Source organism: Desmodus rotundus, chromosome 12 (genome assembly GCF_022682495.2).
Source record: "Desmodus rotundus isolate HL8 chromosome 12, HLdesRot8A.1, whole genome shotgun sequence".
Taxonomy (NCBI): domain Eukaryota; kingdom Metazoa; phylum Chordata; class Mammalia; order Chiroptera; family Phyllostomidae; genus Desmodus; species Desmodus rotundus.
Genome location: NC_071398.1, coordinates 75,276,403 through 75,290,749, shown reverse-complemented (window position 1 = coordinate 75,290,749; position 14,347 = coordinate 75,276,403). Strand labels below are relative to the sequence as shown.

General features: G+C 49.7%; 1 protein-coding gene across 2 annotated transcripts in view; it reads left to right on the top strand.

Annotated features, from left to right (window-relative positions):
* Nucleotides 1–7,054: 7,054 nt before the first annotated feature.
* LOC112317734 (sodium/potassium-transporting ATPase subunit alpha-2) overlaps nucleotides 7,055–14,347 on the top strand; it is a 30,611-nt gene continuing 23,318 nt past the window's right edge. Inside the window, exons 1-2 of one of the 2 annotated variants that reach the window (XM_045182045.3) lie at nucleotides 7,055–7,160; nucleotides 7,658–7,801. Coding sequence is in view for 1 of the 2 variants with exons in the window: in XM_024574796.4 (XP_024430564.2) it covers nucleotides 10,736–10,747 (12 nt within the window). In the remaining variant the exon portion in view is untranslated. Of the gene's footprint in view, nucleotides 7,161–7,657; nucleotides 7,802–10,615; nucleotides 10,748–14,347 lie in introns of those variants that run through there. The other variant, XM_024574796.4, reaches the window with a different exon arrangement.

Here is a 14,347-nt window from a genome sequence, read left to right as displayed (position 1 = left end):
ACCAGGCCAGTATTCATGCTGGCCCTTGGAAATATGTAGTAAACAAGTCCAGAGTGGTCCCTGCTCAGGGAACATGTATTTGTACCAGGAAGAAAAACTGCTAGTAATAACCAATCCCCAATACGGGTATTAGGAGAGAGGACCTCTGGCAGGCTCAAGAAGCTGGGGCATATAGATACCGGAGGCAGGACTACTGTCTCCAGTGGGAATAAAGCCACACACCCCACCCCAAAACGCAGCGTTTTCCTCCCCAGACTGAGTTTCACAGGCCGCCAGCAGGGGGAACCCATGGCTCAGGCCTGACTCACCTCAGATGCTTACATAACTTGGAAAACTGGGGGAGGAGAGCAAGCACCAGGCACGAGGCTTGTCACACATACAGACAGACACTTGTACTCGTGATAACACAAAGGAGCTTCATACAGAAAAACGGTGCAGACGCAGAGCAATGCACAGACACACACAACATACACACATGCTGCCAAGGAGGGAGATAGGGTGTAGACTGCAGACTACTCCTGAACACTTCCCAGCTGGTCCATAAAAAACCCACACAGGCTTACCCAGCACCTTGGCTGATACCTGTGGTGGCGTGAGCAAAGAAACGAGGAAGGCAGACTCTACATGAGCCTCAGGCCAGCCTGAGACATGAGAGAGGGAGGAAGCCTGCCATTGCAGAGGCATGTGAGAGGTGCATAGTGACCATGGAGCCTATCGTCATGGTCATCACCCACTTCCTACTGGCTCTCTACGTACCACCAGGTATGGGCATACATTAGACTCCAGGCCAGTGTTTCACATGATTATGTAATAATTTCCCCTCTAGATGACATATGTCCAAGGTACCAAGTTGGCGCTGACGTATCCTGAGTATCATTAATGATAATTAAGACCCTTGCTCTGCTCTAAAGGAGTTTATCATCTGGCTGAGCTGTCACAACCATGAGACATGATTCTCAGAGAGGCACATTCAAAGACAGACCCATCAACATATTCTGACCTGTGCCAGGGGAATAACATGATCTCATTTAATCTTCACAAGAACCCTCTGAGCTCATTGCTATTATCATTCACAGGAGGGAACTGAGGTGTACAGAAGTTTAGGAATTTGTGAACCTGGGATTGTCTGAATGTGGAGGAGCCTGTGTTTCTATCATGTTACATGGCTACTTAAAGGTAGACGTGGACCCAGCACACATAAATACACACCCAGCTATTGACAGACAGCACCTTACAGGGTGACAAATACATCAAAGAAACAGGCACACATAAGGTTAAAAAAAAAGATATGAGGAGAAAAAAACAATCTACAATCATGCTATCAGATCATTAATCAAGAAGTACTAGCCCATGCCCTGGCCAGGTAGCCCACAGTGGGTTAGAGTGTTGTCCCACCACGCCAAGGTTGCAGGTTCGATCCCTGGTCAGTGCACATACAATAAGCAACCAGTGAATGCATAAATAAGTGGAACAGCAAGCAGATGTTTCTCTCTCTCCTTCCTTCCTTTCTCTCTAAAATCAATAAAAAAGAAGTACTAGCCCAAGATTTTTTAAAAAAAGAAACAAGCACACATACCCACCTGACATTAGACATAGAAATGCCACAAACACACAGCTCTCTTTCTTTTATTTATTTTTCCATCCTCACCCGAGGATATGCTCATTGACTTTAGAGAGAGATGAAGAAAGAGAGAGAGGGAGTAACATCAATGTGAAAGAGAACCAGCAATTGGTTGCCTCCTGTATGTGCTCCAGCTGGGGATTAGACCCACAACCCGGGTGTATGGCCTGACAAGGAATCCAGCCTGCAACCTTTTGGTGTACAGGATGATGCTGCAACCAAACAAGCCACCCAGCTGGAGCAGCTCCCTCTTTTTTAAATGTGGATAAATCCCAGCTTGGTGGGAGCTAAGGATCACACACATGAGAATGTCCTGTGATTTGTTTGTGTTCATAAAGCCTTGACGCATACTGCCGTGATGAGCTGTATTTTCCCACCCTCCCAAAAGGGAACATTCCCTCTGCTGCCTTGGTGAGAGGGTCAAGTGAAGAGATAAGGCAGAGGAAGAACAAAAACCTGCCTTCACCTTGAGAACTAACTTATGTAGTGATACATCTCGAAACAGCTGCACACTTGGGCACCCAGGCACACACTAAGATAAACACACAGACGCCTTGTGTGCCCAAACACACTCAGAGAACTACAGAGCCATCTCCCCCACACACATGTGCACGCCGGACCCACTTCCTTTCTAGCCAGGCACCTGTACCCTCATGGTGGCCTCTAAGCATGTGTGTATTCCCTGAACCCTCCTCTAGCCCTGGCTAAGCCCACACTCCTTCCCAAGTTCTCAAACACTATATCCGGGGTATGGTACATCTGTTAAAGAATAGAGGAGCAACAGTGCCACTGATGGCCTTGGCACAACCTGGTCATAATTTCAGAGGAGGCCCTGTCATTTCTATGCCCAGGATTAGTGCCAGCTGCTACCCACTTCAGAATGCCATGGAGGGATCCCTATGAAGTAGAATCCCCTCATCCTCCCTCCACTGATAAGTCCCTCACTCCCCAATTCTATAGGGCTGGGCATCTGGGCTCCACCCCATCCCTCTCTTCCATTTCCAGCCGGCTAAGAGGGAGCTAATGGTACGGACATGTCTGGAGGGTGGCGTGGGATGAGGCAACTCCCACTGTGTGATATGTCTTCTACAATCAGGCAGCCTGAGGTGGGATGGAGATTCATCAAGGGCAGAAGATGACAATGGTTTGACTAAACAGAGGTTCTCGGGAAGGAGGTGATTAGCACCAGGTGGCTGCCTCTGTGTCACTGAGGTTGAGCAAGAGACAGATTTAAAGAACAGGTCATTTACCAGTTTGTCCACACCCAGCTCTGAGCGGGGTGAGGAGGAGACACCAATACTCACTAATACTGAATACCTGCTCTGTGCTGGGCTCTGCTCTGAGTATTCAGCACATACCTGCTCACAGTTCTCACAACAACCCACAGGGGAGCAAGATTGTTACCTGTTTTGCAGATGGGAGAGGAGGCCCAGAGAGATGACCCCACTTACCCAAGTTCACCTGACTAGCTAGTGTTAGCTCCCAGATACAAACACAAGCTGCTTAACTCCCAAACTTAAACTACTAACATTCTTCTTTCTCCTGCTTCCCTAACTTGCACACACTTATTTGTATATGCACACGTGTGATCTCTCTCTCTCTCACACACACACACACACACACACGCACGCACACACAATGGTGCCTATGCAACCTTTTGAAATAACTGTATTCTTCCACTGGTGTATTTCTCCTAGCACATTGTAGGAGTTCATTGGTTGAATGAATGAATGCAATTCTGGAGGCCCAGCAAAAGAGTAATCAGCGAGAGAGCTGTGTGGGGGTGGTTATGAGGGCAGAATGGGACAAGGGGGATTTCACAAATACACTCACTTCTAACTCTGGGGTCCCAGCCTGTCAAAGCACCTGGGGAGGGAATGAGAAATGTGGTTCACAGGGTTCCATGAGGTGGAAGAGGGTCTTAACTCTCCCCTGCAATCAGAACAGATGACAAGGAAACTTGAGGAGAAATCTGGGGAGAGGGTATGGGAGCATACAGCCATTTCAGCCCAGCTCAGGTCCTGCTTGTCACCGTTCCCTGCTGTGTCTCATGGTCTTCCCAGGTCTCCCTCCCAATAGCCCCTGCCTCCTCCACTGTCCACACCTGGACTCTGCAGAAACCTGGCACCCCTTGGCTGTCCTGGCTGAACAGTGAACAATTCTGTCTTTTCCCTAGTCCAACTGAAACAAGGGTGGAATTTTTCCAAAGGCTCTCTATTGGAAAAGCAAAGGGAAAACAAAGCCAGAAATAAAGAATACAAAAACAAAGAAACAGATGGGACAGTGGGGGTGAAGGAACTTGCTGTGGGAGAGAGTGGGTCCAGAGTTCTGATGCTGCTGTGACCCTGGCTCCCACAGTACCCTATCCTGAGCCCTTTGATGGCATTTCCTCACTCTGCATTGTCATCACTCCATGGTTTGTTTATATCTGCATCTCCATCTTGGCAGTGAGTATCTCAAGATCACTGTTAGCTCTTTTCTGTCTCTGCCCCCATACCTCACACAGTGCCTGGCAAAGAGTAGAAGCTCCACAGACATTGGCCAAGTACTTAAGTAAGGGAGTGAGCAAATGGTGAGTAAGAGAGGAAATCTGGGTTCTTTCTCTCTGATAGCCAGATTGCCTCTGTGGTGGGCACTGTTGCTGCCTCTGGAGTTGTCTCACACTGGTCATTTTGTTCCACAGCTCACAGAAAACTTCTCCTGTGTCAGAGCTGGAACGTTTCATCCCTCAGGAAACAATCTAGGCTATGCTGTGGGGAGGGCAGGGTGCTGGAGATCAGATTCAACTAAAACAGCAACTGCAGCACCAAGGCCAGGACATTGAAAACAAAGGGCAGAAAATAATAGCTAACACGCATGGAGCATTTGAGTTCCCCCCAAAATCCAATGAGTTAGAGCTGTTAAGAAAACCAAATTCAGAGAAACTAAAATTTTGTCTAATGAGCGGTAGACTAGATTTCTTATCCAGGTATTCTGACCTCACAGCAGTCTGGACCGTATTGTCATGCTGCCTCTGTAGAGGACAAACCGTCACCCTGAGAAGGTCCTGGGGCCCGGGGAACTAACAAATGTACAGATCCAGCCAGGTGGCAGAACAGGGTGATAGGGAATCCAGGTGAGCAGGACTGCTCACTCTCGGTGGGCACCGAGGCACCAACATTGGCACTGAGGAAGCCAGCTCCTGAATGAGATTTCCCTGGGGATAGAGGATTGGCCAGAACAAACCTAAAACTTAGGGATGAGGCAGGTTACCAATGAGGAGTTTAGGCATATGAAACAGAGCTTCAGTGTTCCCAACTAAGTCAAAAATTTTAGACCTAGAATTCCAGGACCAGACAGCACAACCTTGAACAGACCTGGGTTTGCCAGCTGTGTAGTCTGCATCCTCTACTTGGGGAAGCTTCTCAGGATCTTTGTTTCTCCGTTTCCTCATCTATAAAATAGACCTGTTATGAGGACTAGACTAGGTAGTGCATTAGACAGGCTAAAATCCTTAGCATGGTGCATCATCACCTGTTAGCTGTGAGGCATCTGAGATCTGAAGGACAATCTAGCTCAATTTGTTCTTAACCCTGCCTGCATGTTGAATCATCAGGGGGTCTTTTAAAAGATACTGACGTCTGGGTCCCACCTCAGATGAATTAAAACATGATCCCAGGGGGTGAAGCCAGGCATGAGATTTTAAAGGTGGGGGAGAGAACCCCTACCCAGTCCAATTTCTTCACTTTATTGATGAGAGGTAAAGGACTTATTCAAGTTCACACAGCTAATTAATGGTAGAGCAAGTCTTGTATGGCAAGCTGCTGCCCTCCCTCCAGTCCAGCCCAGGGTGATTTTCAGTACTTCATGTCTCAGCCTTTGCTCCTCATCTTTGGGACTGAAGAACCGCCCAGATGGGAGGCAGAGCCTAGGCCCACCCAGTGTCTCAGCAGAAATGAAGGTAAAGAAATGGGGGTAGCTTGAGGAAATGAAGAAGAGTCCCTGAGGGCTACAAGAAGCCTTGGGGAGACTAGGTTAAGGGAGGGGGAAGAGGGATTTCAATACTAAATGGCATGAGATTCTGACAAAAGAACCATAACATGGGAACCTTTTTTACATTGATTGTAATAGTCTCTCCAGTCAGCACATAGCTAAGTGCTCAACAAATGCTGGGAGAGTGTCTGAATGACACCATGGCATAAAAATGAGTATGCACTATGACTGGTCTGCCAGGGGCACTCACATTTCCAAGGGGCAATGCTGAGAACATCCAAACAGGAGCACAAGAGTGAAGGGATTCCAGATTTGCAGAGAAACTGAGGCACAGAGGAGGCTGAGCTCTCTGAAGTCCCAAGGAAAGCTGGTTATGTGGGAGCAAGGCTATGGCCCTGTGTCCAAATGTTTGCAGGGCATCCCGTCCTAGCAGGCATCTGGAATACCAAAGGACAAACTAACAGAGTTATACCCTGGGTCAACTAGAGGGGGTCTGGTAAGGGAAGAAAGAAGTAGGAAGAAGGAGGCAGGGGTCCAAGCCAGGCTGCCTCTTGATAGGGGGAATGGGGAGGCGGGGTGCTCTGGGCCAGTGGCTGGGTCAGATCTCCTGCCAAAGCAAACCTGCCTCAGGAGGCTGGGGGGCCTCTCCCTCCCTGCCCAGATGGAATCAAAGGAAAATAGGAACCCTAGAGGGCCCAGCTGTGACCTTTGCCCCAACACTCAGCAAGGCCCATTAACCCCAGCCTCTCCATCACCTCTGACATAATTTTCCCAGCCCAAAAATCTCTGGAAACAGATGAATCTAATATTTGCTGACCAAGTGCCAGCCAAGAAATGTCAGGTTCCTTCAGAGGGACAGGGCCTCAACCCCAGCCCTGTCCTTCTCCAAATATATCTAAACCCTATTCTCTATCACAGGGGCTCTCTGTAAGAAACCAGGGTGGTCTCTGCCCAAACCCTGAACCCTTCCTTACTTTTATGCCAAGAGTTATAGGGATCAGACTCATTTTTGTGGGTTATAATAATAGACAAAAGAGGAGTACCTGCACCCTTGATCTTCTTCTGAACCCAAGTATCCAGCAGGTGGTTCTCGAATAGATACAACTACAGGAAACTTCTCCTGTTCACCTGAGCTGAGCCATGAGCTAAGGTGGAAGTAACCAGAATTTGTGAATCTGTGAATTATCATAGCTACAAAGGAACCGCTGAGATTTTGTTGTTCAGATGAAGATGCAAGGCCAGAGTGGGGGTGCCTCTTGTTCAAAGTCACACAGCTGGTTACTGGTCCCACTAGGACCAACTTACAGACATGTACCCTTCATATTAGGGCATGGTGGGGGCCAAGGGTAGCGGAAGTGGAAAGACAGAAGCCCAGAACAGCCCTGGACAATCATACTCAGGGAGGTGGGTTGACATGGGCCCCTGAGTAACACCATTTATCCTTTTCCGCTTTTCCCTTAGACTTCTACCTGCGTGACTAGGTGGGACACACACGTGGAGCTCTCTAACCCAGAGAACAGTAGGAAGACAAAAGAAGTAGGATTGGAGCAGAGGCAGAGAGGCTGAGGTAAATTCTTCTGGTGTTCTTTTCTCTTCTACATTTTCTAAATTCTTTCTAAAATGGTTTTAACAATAAAAAATTATAAGAATAATCTGGAGAAAAGATTAAAAGTAACAGAACCAAAAGGAGACAGAGGAAGAGGTTTTCAGAATCCATTTTGAGTAGATTCAAAAGAAAGACCAGAAAGAAAGCAGAGGAGCAGACATCAAGGGAGAGATAAAGCAAAAATCCAGCACCATCCCTGTAATCTAGTGGGGAAACTGAGGAGACAGCAGAACTTGAAGAGCCACTCTGTGGCTTTGAGCCAAACCTTCCTACCATAAGGTCGCTACATTCTTCAGGAAGTGGGAGGAGAGAGGGCTGGAGAGAAAGGGGAAATAAAAGGCACCTTTGCTGGAAACTTGTCATGCCCCCCCCCCCAAGGCCTTCCCAGGCTCCCTTGTCCATCCTATTATCCCTAGGCAGCATCCCCATGGAAGAAAAATTTTTACCCACACTCCCAGAAGGTTCCAGAAGCCTGGCCATGGTGACAAGACCACAAGCCCTGAAGAAGAGAAAGTTGGAGAGACTGGAGCAGGGCTAGAGGGAAAAGCGAGACTGTCCAGAGAGGCTGGCCATAAGGAGGAGAAAGAGAGCAAGCAGAACTGGTAAGCTTGGCCCAAATCAGGACTGGGGCAGAGAAGTGGGGTGAGGGGGCGGGAGGAGGGACAGTGTGGGTGATAGAAGCTCCCAGTGCTCCTTCCCTCCCACTCTCCCTCCCTCTCTCTTTCTTGATCTTGAAACAACCTTCAAATCTGGGCTGGAGGCCCCAGGAGGCCAGTCACTTAGGAAACAAGGCAGTTCCTTGGAGACCTTGAAAGCCCAACTGCAGCTGAGCTGCGTCCCCCCCCACCCCCCGCCTCCTTTGTGTACATGCACATGCACTCCCATGAATTCTCCCATGGACTCTCACGTACACCCACATGCACTCCCTGGCTGGCCACATGCACATACACACACACTCTCACACATCATTACACAAATAACTGATTTTTAACAGACTGACCCCACATCCAAGTGAGTGTTGCTTTCTGCTATCTTAGGGAGTGTCTACACTGAACTTACATTCACATGGTCTTTTCCCCACACACAGAGCCCACACAATCATGTCCACACACACACAGGTACACGTACAGATATGTGCAATATACTATCCTCTGCCTCTCTCTAATCTTCCCTTTATCTCCTACTTCCCAGATTTCCGACGCCAAGTACACATTTGATTTAGCATCCCCCATCCTGCCCTTTGTCAATTGCTTCTCTGCCCTATGACTTTCAAACCTTCTCCCCAGACCAGTCATCCTGACTTTCCCATGTCTTACTTTCAAGTTTTTTTTACTCTCTGCTTTGTTCCTCTCATTCCAAGGGCCTTGATCTAAACTGATACCACTGGCTACGTTCAAAGGAAGAAGTAGCCCAACCTAGGCACCCCAGATCAAAAGGACCAGACTCCATTTATGTCCTGGAGTCTGACTAAGGTGCACAGTAGAGGACCAGGAGGGACATTCCCAGGGCCTTCCATACTTACCTGGGCAGGGAGGGCATTCAGGGACACGTGGGTGAGAAATGGGTCCTGGGTATCTTGTCCACTCTCTTTCATCTGAGCCCCAAATATGGGAGCAGCAGTGCCTTGGGGGCCGTGCGCTGGCCCCAGTGCATAGCATGGCAAGGAGCTCCGCCAAGCTGTGTGGGCACAGGAAGGGCACAGTCCTTTCTGGTTCTGGGCCTGGCCACAGGGACAAGAGCCAGACCTTGGAAGGACTGGGCAGGTCTGGGAGGTACCAGCAGGGTGAAGGTGCAAGAGTAAAAACTGTGAGAGCCCAACACCTGACATCTATACACCTTTTGGTTTGGGGTCTGATTTTCTTATCTACCTCACCTTGTATCCTGGAGAGGGCTGGGCAAAAGATAACCCAGGATACCAAAGCAGGATGCCCAAACTAAGGAACAGGTGCTTCCTAAATTCCAAGTCATCCTTTCATCCACTCTGACCCCAGGGCAAAGTTGCCCTTCAGCAGCCCCAGTGTTGAGTGACCTGGCCACCTGTGGGTAGTGACTTGTAGTGACTTCCCTAAGCAGTCTTTCCTGATGTCTAACCATAAGACTTCTTGCTCCATCTTCAACTATGTCTATCACTCTTTTCTCCACACAGGGGCTTGAACTGGGTCATTTTCCTCTCTGTTTCCTCCTGCTGTCTGTTCTCCCTCAGGCTCAAATTCAAGGTTAGTTAAGGGGCCTATGGAGAGATGGTGTCTACCTCATCCTATCCACCCTTCTACTTGTAACCCAGGAGGAGAAGGGGGGTGGAAGTGGGGTATGACCTTCCAGATCCCTGTAATGGAAAATCTGGGAGGAGGCCTGTTACTTGGGGAATTCAGACTTGAGCCCTGTGCCCTCAGAGTGGATTTGTGAGAGGACAGGTCTATAATCCCTCTGAAAGGAGTCTCCTCTGGGGCCAGGGATGGACATAGCCCAGCCAGTGGCATCTGAAGCCTCTGGACCAAAGGCCCCATTCCCTCCCTCCTCTCATCCTAGCTTTCTTTGGGCTCAGGGTGTTCAGACCTGCCCCCAATCCACTGGCTTCCCTTCATTTCCTCCGGGTGCCCAGAGAAATGGGGACCCTCCAGGAGAATCCTTCCTCTGACTACTCCTGGGAGAAGGCAGGGGTGGGTTTTTCTTCTCTCTCTGTCCCTTCTTGTTCTCCTTTCTTCCCTTTGCACTTCATTCTTTGGCTCTTTTATCAAATGGGCAGCAACAATACCGCCAGATCAGCTGGCCCACCCTGGCTCATCTCCTCTACCCCTGTACTAGCTGGCACAAGGTTATGGTCACCCCTTCCCACCCCTTCCAGCAAAGGCAATGTCCTCTTGCTGCCTTCTCCAGACTTTTTTCTTCCTTTGCAGCCACCTTTGGCTCTCACCAGGATTCTTCCAAGGTACCTCATATACAAGGGCTAGGCTTGAGGTCCTACACTAGCTACTTTTTCCAGCTTCAGTGTTCCTGCAATCGCTACAGTAGGGAACAATCTGTTTGTTTCTCTGGGGGGTTGGATGTAGTAGGATCAGGAGACCTGGCTTCTGGTTCTATCAACTTATATTGTTTAATCTCTCTGGGCCTCAGTTTCCCCATTGGGGGGAAAAAAAAAGAAAGGGTGGACCATATGTCCTCTGGTGTCCTGGGATTCTGGGAGGACTACTCCCCTCCCTTTGTCCCTAAGGGGCATACATTCCCATTCTCCTGCTTCTCCCAGAGCACCGGGAGGGGGTTGAGGGGGAGCATACTACAGGACTAACTGACCGCCCGCTGCCAGTTGCTTAAGGGGCGGGAGGGGAGGAGTCCTCAGGGATCCTGTTTCAACAAACGTTTCTTTCCAGAGGAGGGGAAGGCGGAGGAGAGGGGGAGAGGGGCCTATTTAAAGCTACCCTGTTGCTGGTCATCTGTCTGGTTGCCTGGGTCTCTGACAGTCCCAGACTGCATTGTGAGCTTGTGAATCTTCCTGCTAATCTCTCCAGTCTAGATCCCCTCAGCCACTCTGCCCCAAGATGGGCCGTGGGGTGAGTATCCCCAAAGAGCCGGGGTGGCCCTGTGGGAAACAGAGGGGCTCTGGAGGCTAGAGGGAAAGCATGAGATGGGATGGGATGTGGAGGGAGGGTGGGAGAGAAGCTGAGCCGCTGGGGTGATTTGAACTTGGAACTCACTGTCTCCTGGCTACAAACACACATAGATCCACTGCTCACCCACCCAAGTGTTCTGCTCTTTGGTACCCTATGATCAGCCCCACATCCCCTCCACCTTTCACTCCAGCACCTCTGAATCTCTGTCCTGTATCTGGCACAGCCCCTCCTCTTTCACCACAACTCCTGGCCTTCCAGCTGAAGGGATATTGGCACTGTTGATCCTCCTGCCTTTACCACTCCTGAAAATATTCATTTCTCTGGGAGTCCCAGCCTGAGAGGATGAAGGTCCAATTTGAGATTGAAGAGGGGCAGGAGAGCAACTACTCCCCAGTTGCCAAGCAGCTCCGGAAGCCAGCTCCAGGGGCCCTGAGTTCCAAGGACAGCTGTGAGAGGTGTGGGGATTAAAAATGATGTGCCCCCAGGCTCCAGCCCAGCACTCCTCCAAATCTCCTGGCAGCGTTGTCTGGGCTATGGGCTTTAAGAACTTTCCCAGAGGCTGGTGAGAGCTGCCTGCCCCCTGCCTCCCATCCCCGTCCAACACTGCCAGTGATCTTCTACAGCACTGGGTATGCCAAGGAGAAGGTTCACAATCATGACTCGAGGGGGGAGGGACAGGCACCAGGCCTTGGATACTTGGAAATTAAATTTCCATATGGAGAAAAGTGGCTCAACCTTTTTACACACTGCTCCTGCTACTTTCTTTTTGTGCAATGCTGGGCACAGAGGGAAAGGGCACAGGGAGCCATGGGGGTTGCTGAGGAAAGAGGGGGCCTATGGGACTGTGGGGGGTTTCTCAGCCCAGCAAGGGTCAGGCAAGGACTTGTTATTGCACTGAGTTTAGCAGCTGGGAAAACTCTAAGCTTGGACACCAGGGTTCCTGAGCTAGGATGAGAGCTATAAATAGAACCTGTGTGTGTATGCACGAGAGTGTGCTTGCCTGCAACCCACGTGCTCTTCATAGGATGAAGTTGATACAGATATTCGTGGATGAGCACCTGTGTTTGTGTCTCAGCGGGTAAATTTGAGAATGTACAAACCTCCTAGCATGAGTGGACATCAATGACATCGTGTGTGTGTTGGGGGGGGGGTGTTGTGAGGGTCTGTGAGGAGCTGTCTCTGAGGTAGAGCTTCATGGAGGGAGAAGTGACAACCGTGGGAAGATATGCTCTCTTGGGACCTTCAGCTGCACCTTTGTGTGAGGTGGGGTGGGATGTGAAGGGAGGGGAAGAGAAACTCCTGAGGGAAAGGGAGTCCCAGCTAAGTTGTAGGACCTCTTAGGAGAGGCCAGGTAACCCTCTATTCCCCCACCACAAGCCCTCTCTGCTGTTCCACCTTATAACAGGGTGGACCCGAAGCCATTTGATCTTGACTTCATTAGGGTACCACAGCTGCTTGGAGTCTGTGATTCTCCCCCAGCGTTCATAAAGTCCCCTTCCCTGCCACCCCTAGTAGCAGGTCAAGGAGCAGATCCAGTTCTGCTTGGACTGAGAGAATGGGTAAAGTCGGGGGATTTAGGGCTGGAGCTTGGAGTTCAACTGACCAGAAGACCCCTTAGGACACAAAGCACCCCTCCATCTGCATCACCACATTGGGATTCACTCTGCCCCTATCCCTTTTCCCCTGCATCTTCCCTCCAGAGCAAGGACTAACAGTCACCCCATCACCCTATGGCCATAAAGGGCAGTGTGGGAGTTGGGGGAAGGAGCAATACTGGTGGGAGAGAACCTGCCAGCTCCAGCTGCCACCAAGAAGCTTGAGGGGGTGGTTAGTGGCTGACTTCCAACTTCCCCCACTCTGTCCCTGCCTCTGGCTTTCTCAGAAAGAACTCTCTGTTCTCCTTTAGCATTCAAGCCCCAGACTGGAGCTTGTTGGTTGGGGGAGGGAGGAACAGTCTTTGGAGGTGCGGGGTGGGGGGGTCCTTGCTTCCTCTCTTTCTTTCTTGCTTGGCCAGCCCGCTGGCCCCAAATCTCCACAGGCTGCTGGCGACAGAGGCTGAGATCCTTGCCAGGGCAGGGGGAGGGGGAAGGAGCCGTGTGTCCTAAACTCTGTGCCAGGAGAATGGGTGGGAACTGAGGGAAGGGGGTGCTACATGAGGCCACTAGCTCAGCTACCATCCAATATGCCCAAAGTGCACAAGCTGGCAATTTTTAAAAAAACATGCATTTGATTCTAAGCCTTATGAACTTTCTTTTACATATGAATGTATAGAAATTCTCAGGCATTCTGGTTTCTTTGCCCGAGCTGCACTCCTCCTCTGTGCACTGTATGGTGGGGAGAAGGGCTGGAAGCCTCCACCTCCTTCCTGCCCCTTTAGATCCAGACAGCCCCACTAAAGCTCCAAGGGCAACAAACAATAAAGCTCGTCCAGCCTGATCATTTGCTTTTCATCCATTTCTCAGCCCTGTCCCACCAAGGTCAAAATTAGTGAATCCAAAGCATTTCAATCTATTCAACCAACAATCTTAAGTCACCTGGGGAAGGGAAAGGCAGCACTCCTTGCAAGCCCCCCCCCCCTACTTCTCTGAAGGGCTAATTCAGTCTCATGGACACTTCAAATGGAGATAAATGTAAACTTTAGTGTCTAGGGGAACATGGTGTCCACTCCCACTGCACACTTCCTTTCATCTTGATGTCACTGGTCAGACTCCTCCCTCTATAAGGACTGGATTCCGTGTCTATGATCAGGACAGCTGCTGCATTCTTGGCATTGTTCCTGAATCTGATTGGAAACAAAGGCATTATCCTGGAGCACCAAGGGTTTTTGAGGCAGTGAAACTACTCTGTGTGATATGTAATGGTGGATGCATGTCATTATACATTTGTCTAGACCTGTAGAGTGTACAACACCAAGAGTGAACCCTAAGGTAAACTCTGGACTTTGAGTGACAACGATGTGTCAGTGTAGGCTCACAGAATGAAACAAGTGTGCCACTCTGGTGGGGGATGTTGATCATGGGAGAGACTACACGTATGGCGACAGGGATATCTGGGAAAATCTCTGTACTTTCGGCTCAATTTTGCTGTGTACCTACAACTGCTCTAAAAGAAAAAGGTACTTTTAAAAAATGCATTATTCATACAAAGGCAGACATCTCAGCCATAAATTCCATCTAGGTATCCATTTCTTATGGAAAAAGCAAATTATACCATAATATAGAAAATCTCATCCCTGAACACCTAGCATGGAGGCAGAAACTGAGCAGCCCCTGTGACAAGGACACAATATCTTGAGGGAAGGGGAGGACAGGGGCTTGGAGAGAAAGGGAGGGAAAAGATACTTGTCATGGCCACCTTAAGCCTTCCCGCCCCCCTTCTTCCCCATCACCCCAAGACAGCCTCCCCTTGAGAGGAGAAATTTCCCACCCTCTTCCCCCGAAGTTCCCCGTGAGCCCCTGGAAGCCTGTTGTTGGTAAGGAGACCTCAGGCACTGAAGAGGAAAGGGAAAATGTCGACCTCATGAGGCTCCTGCTAAAATGT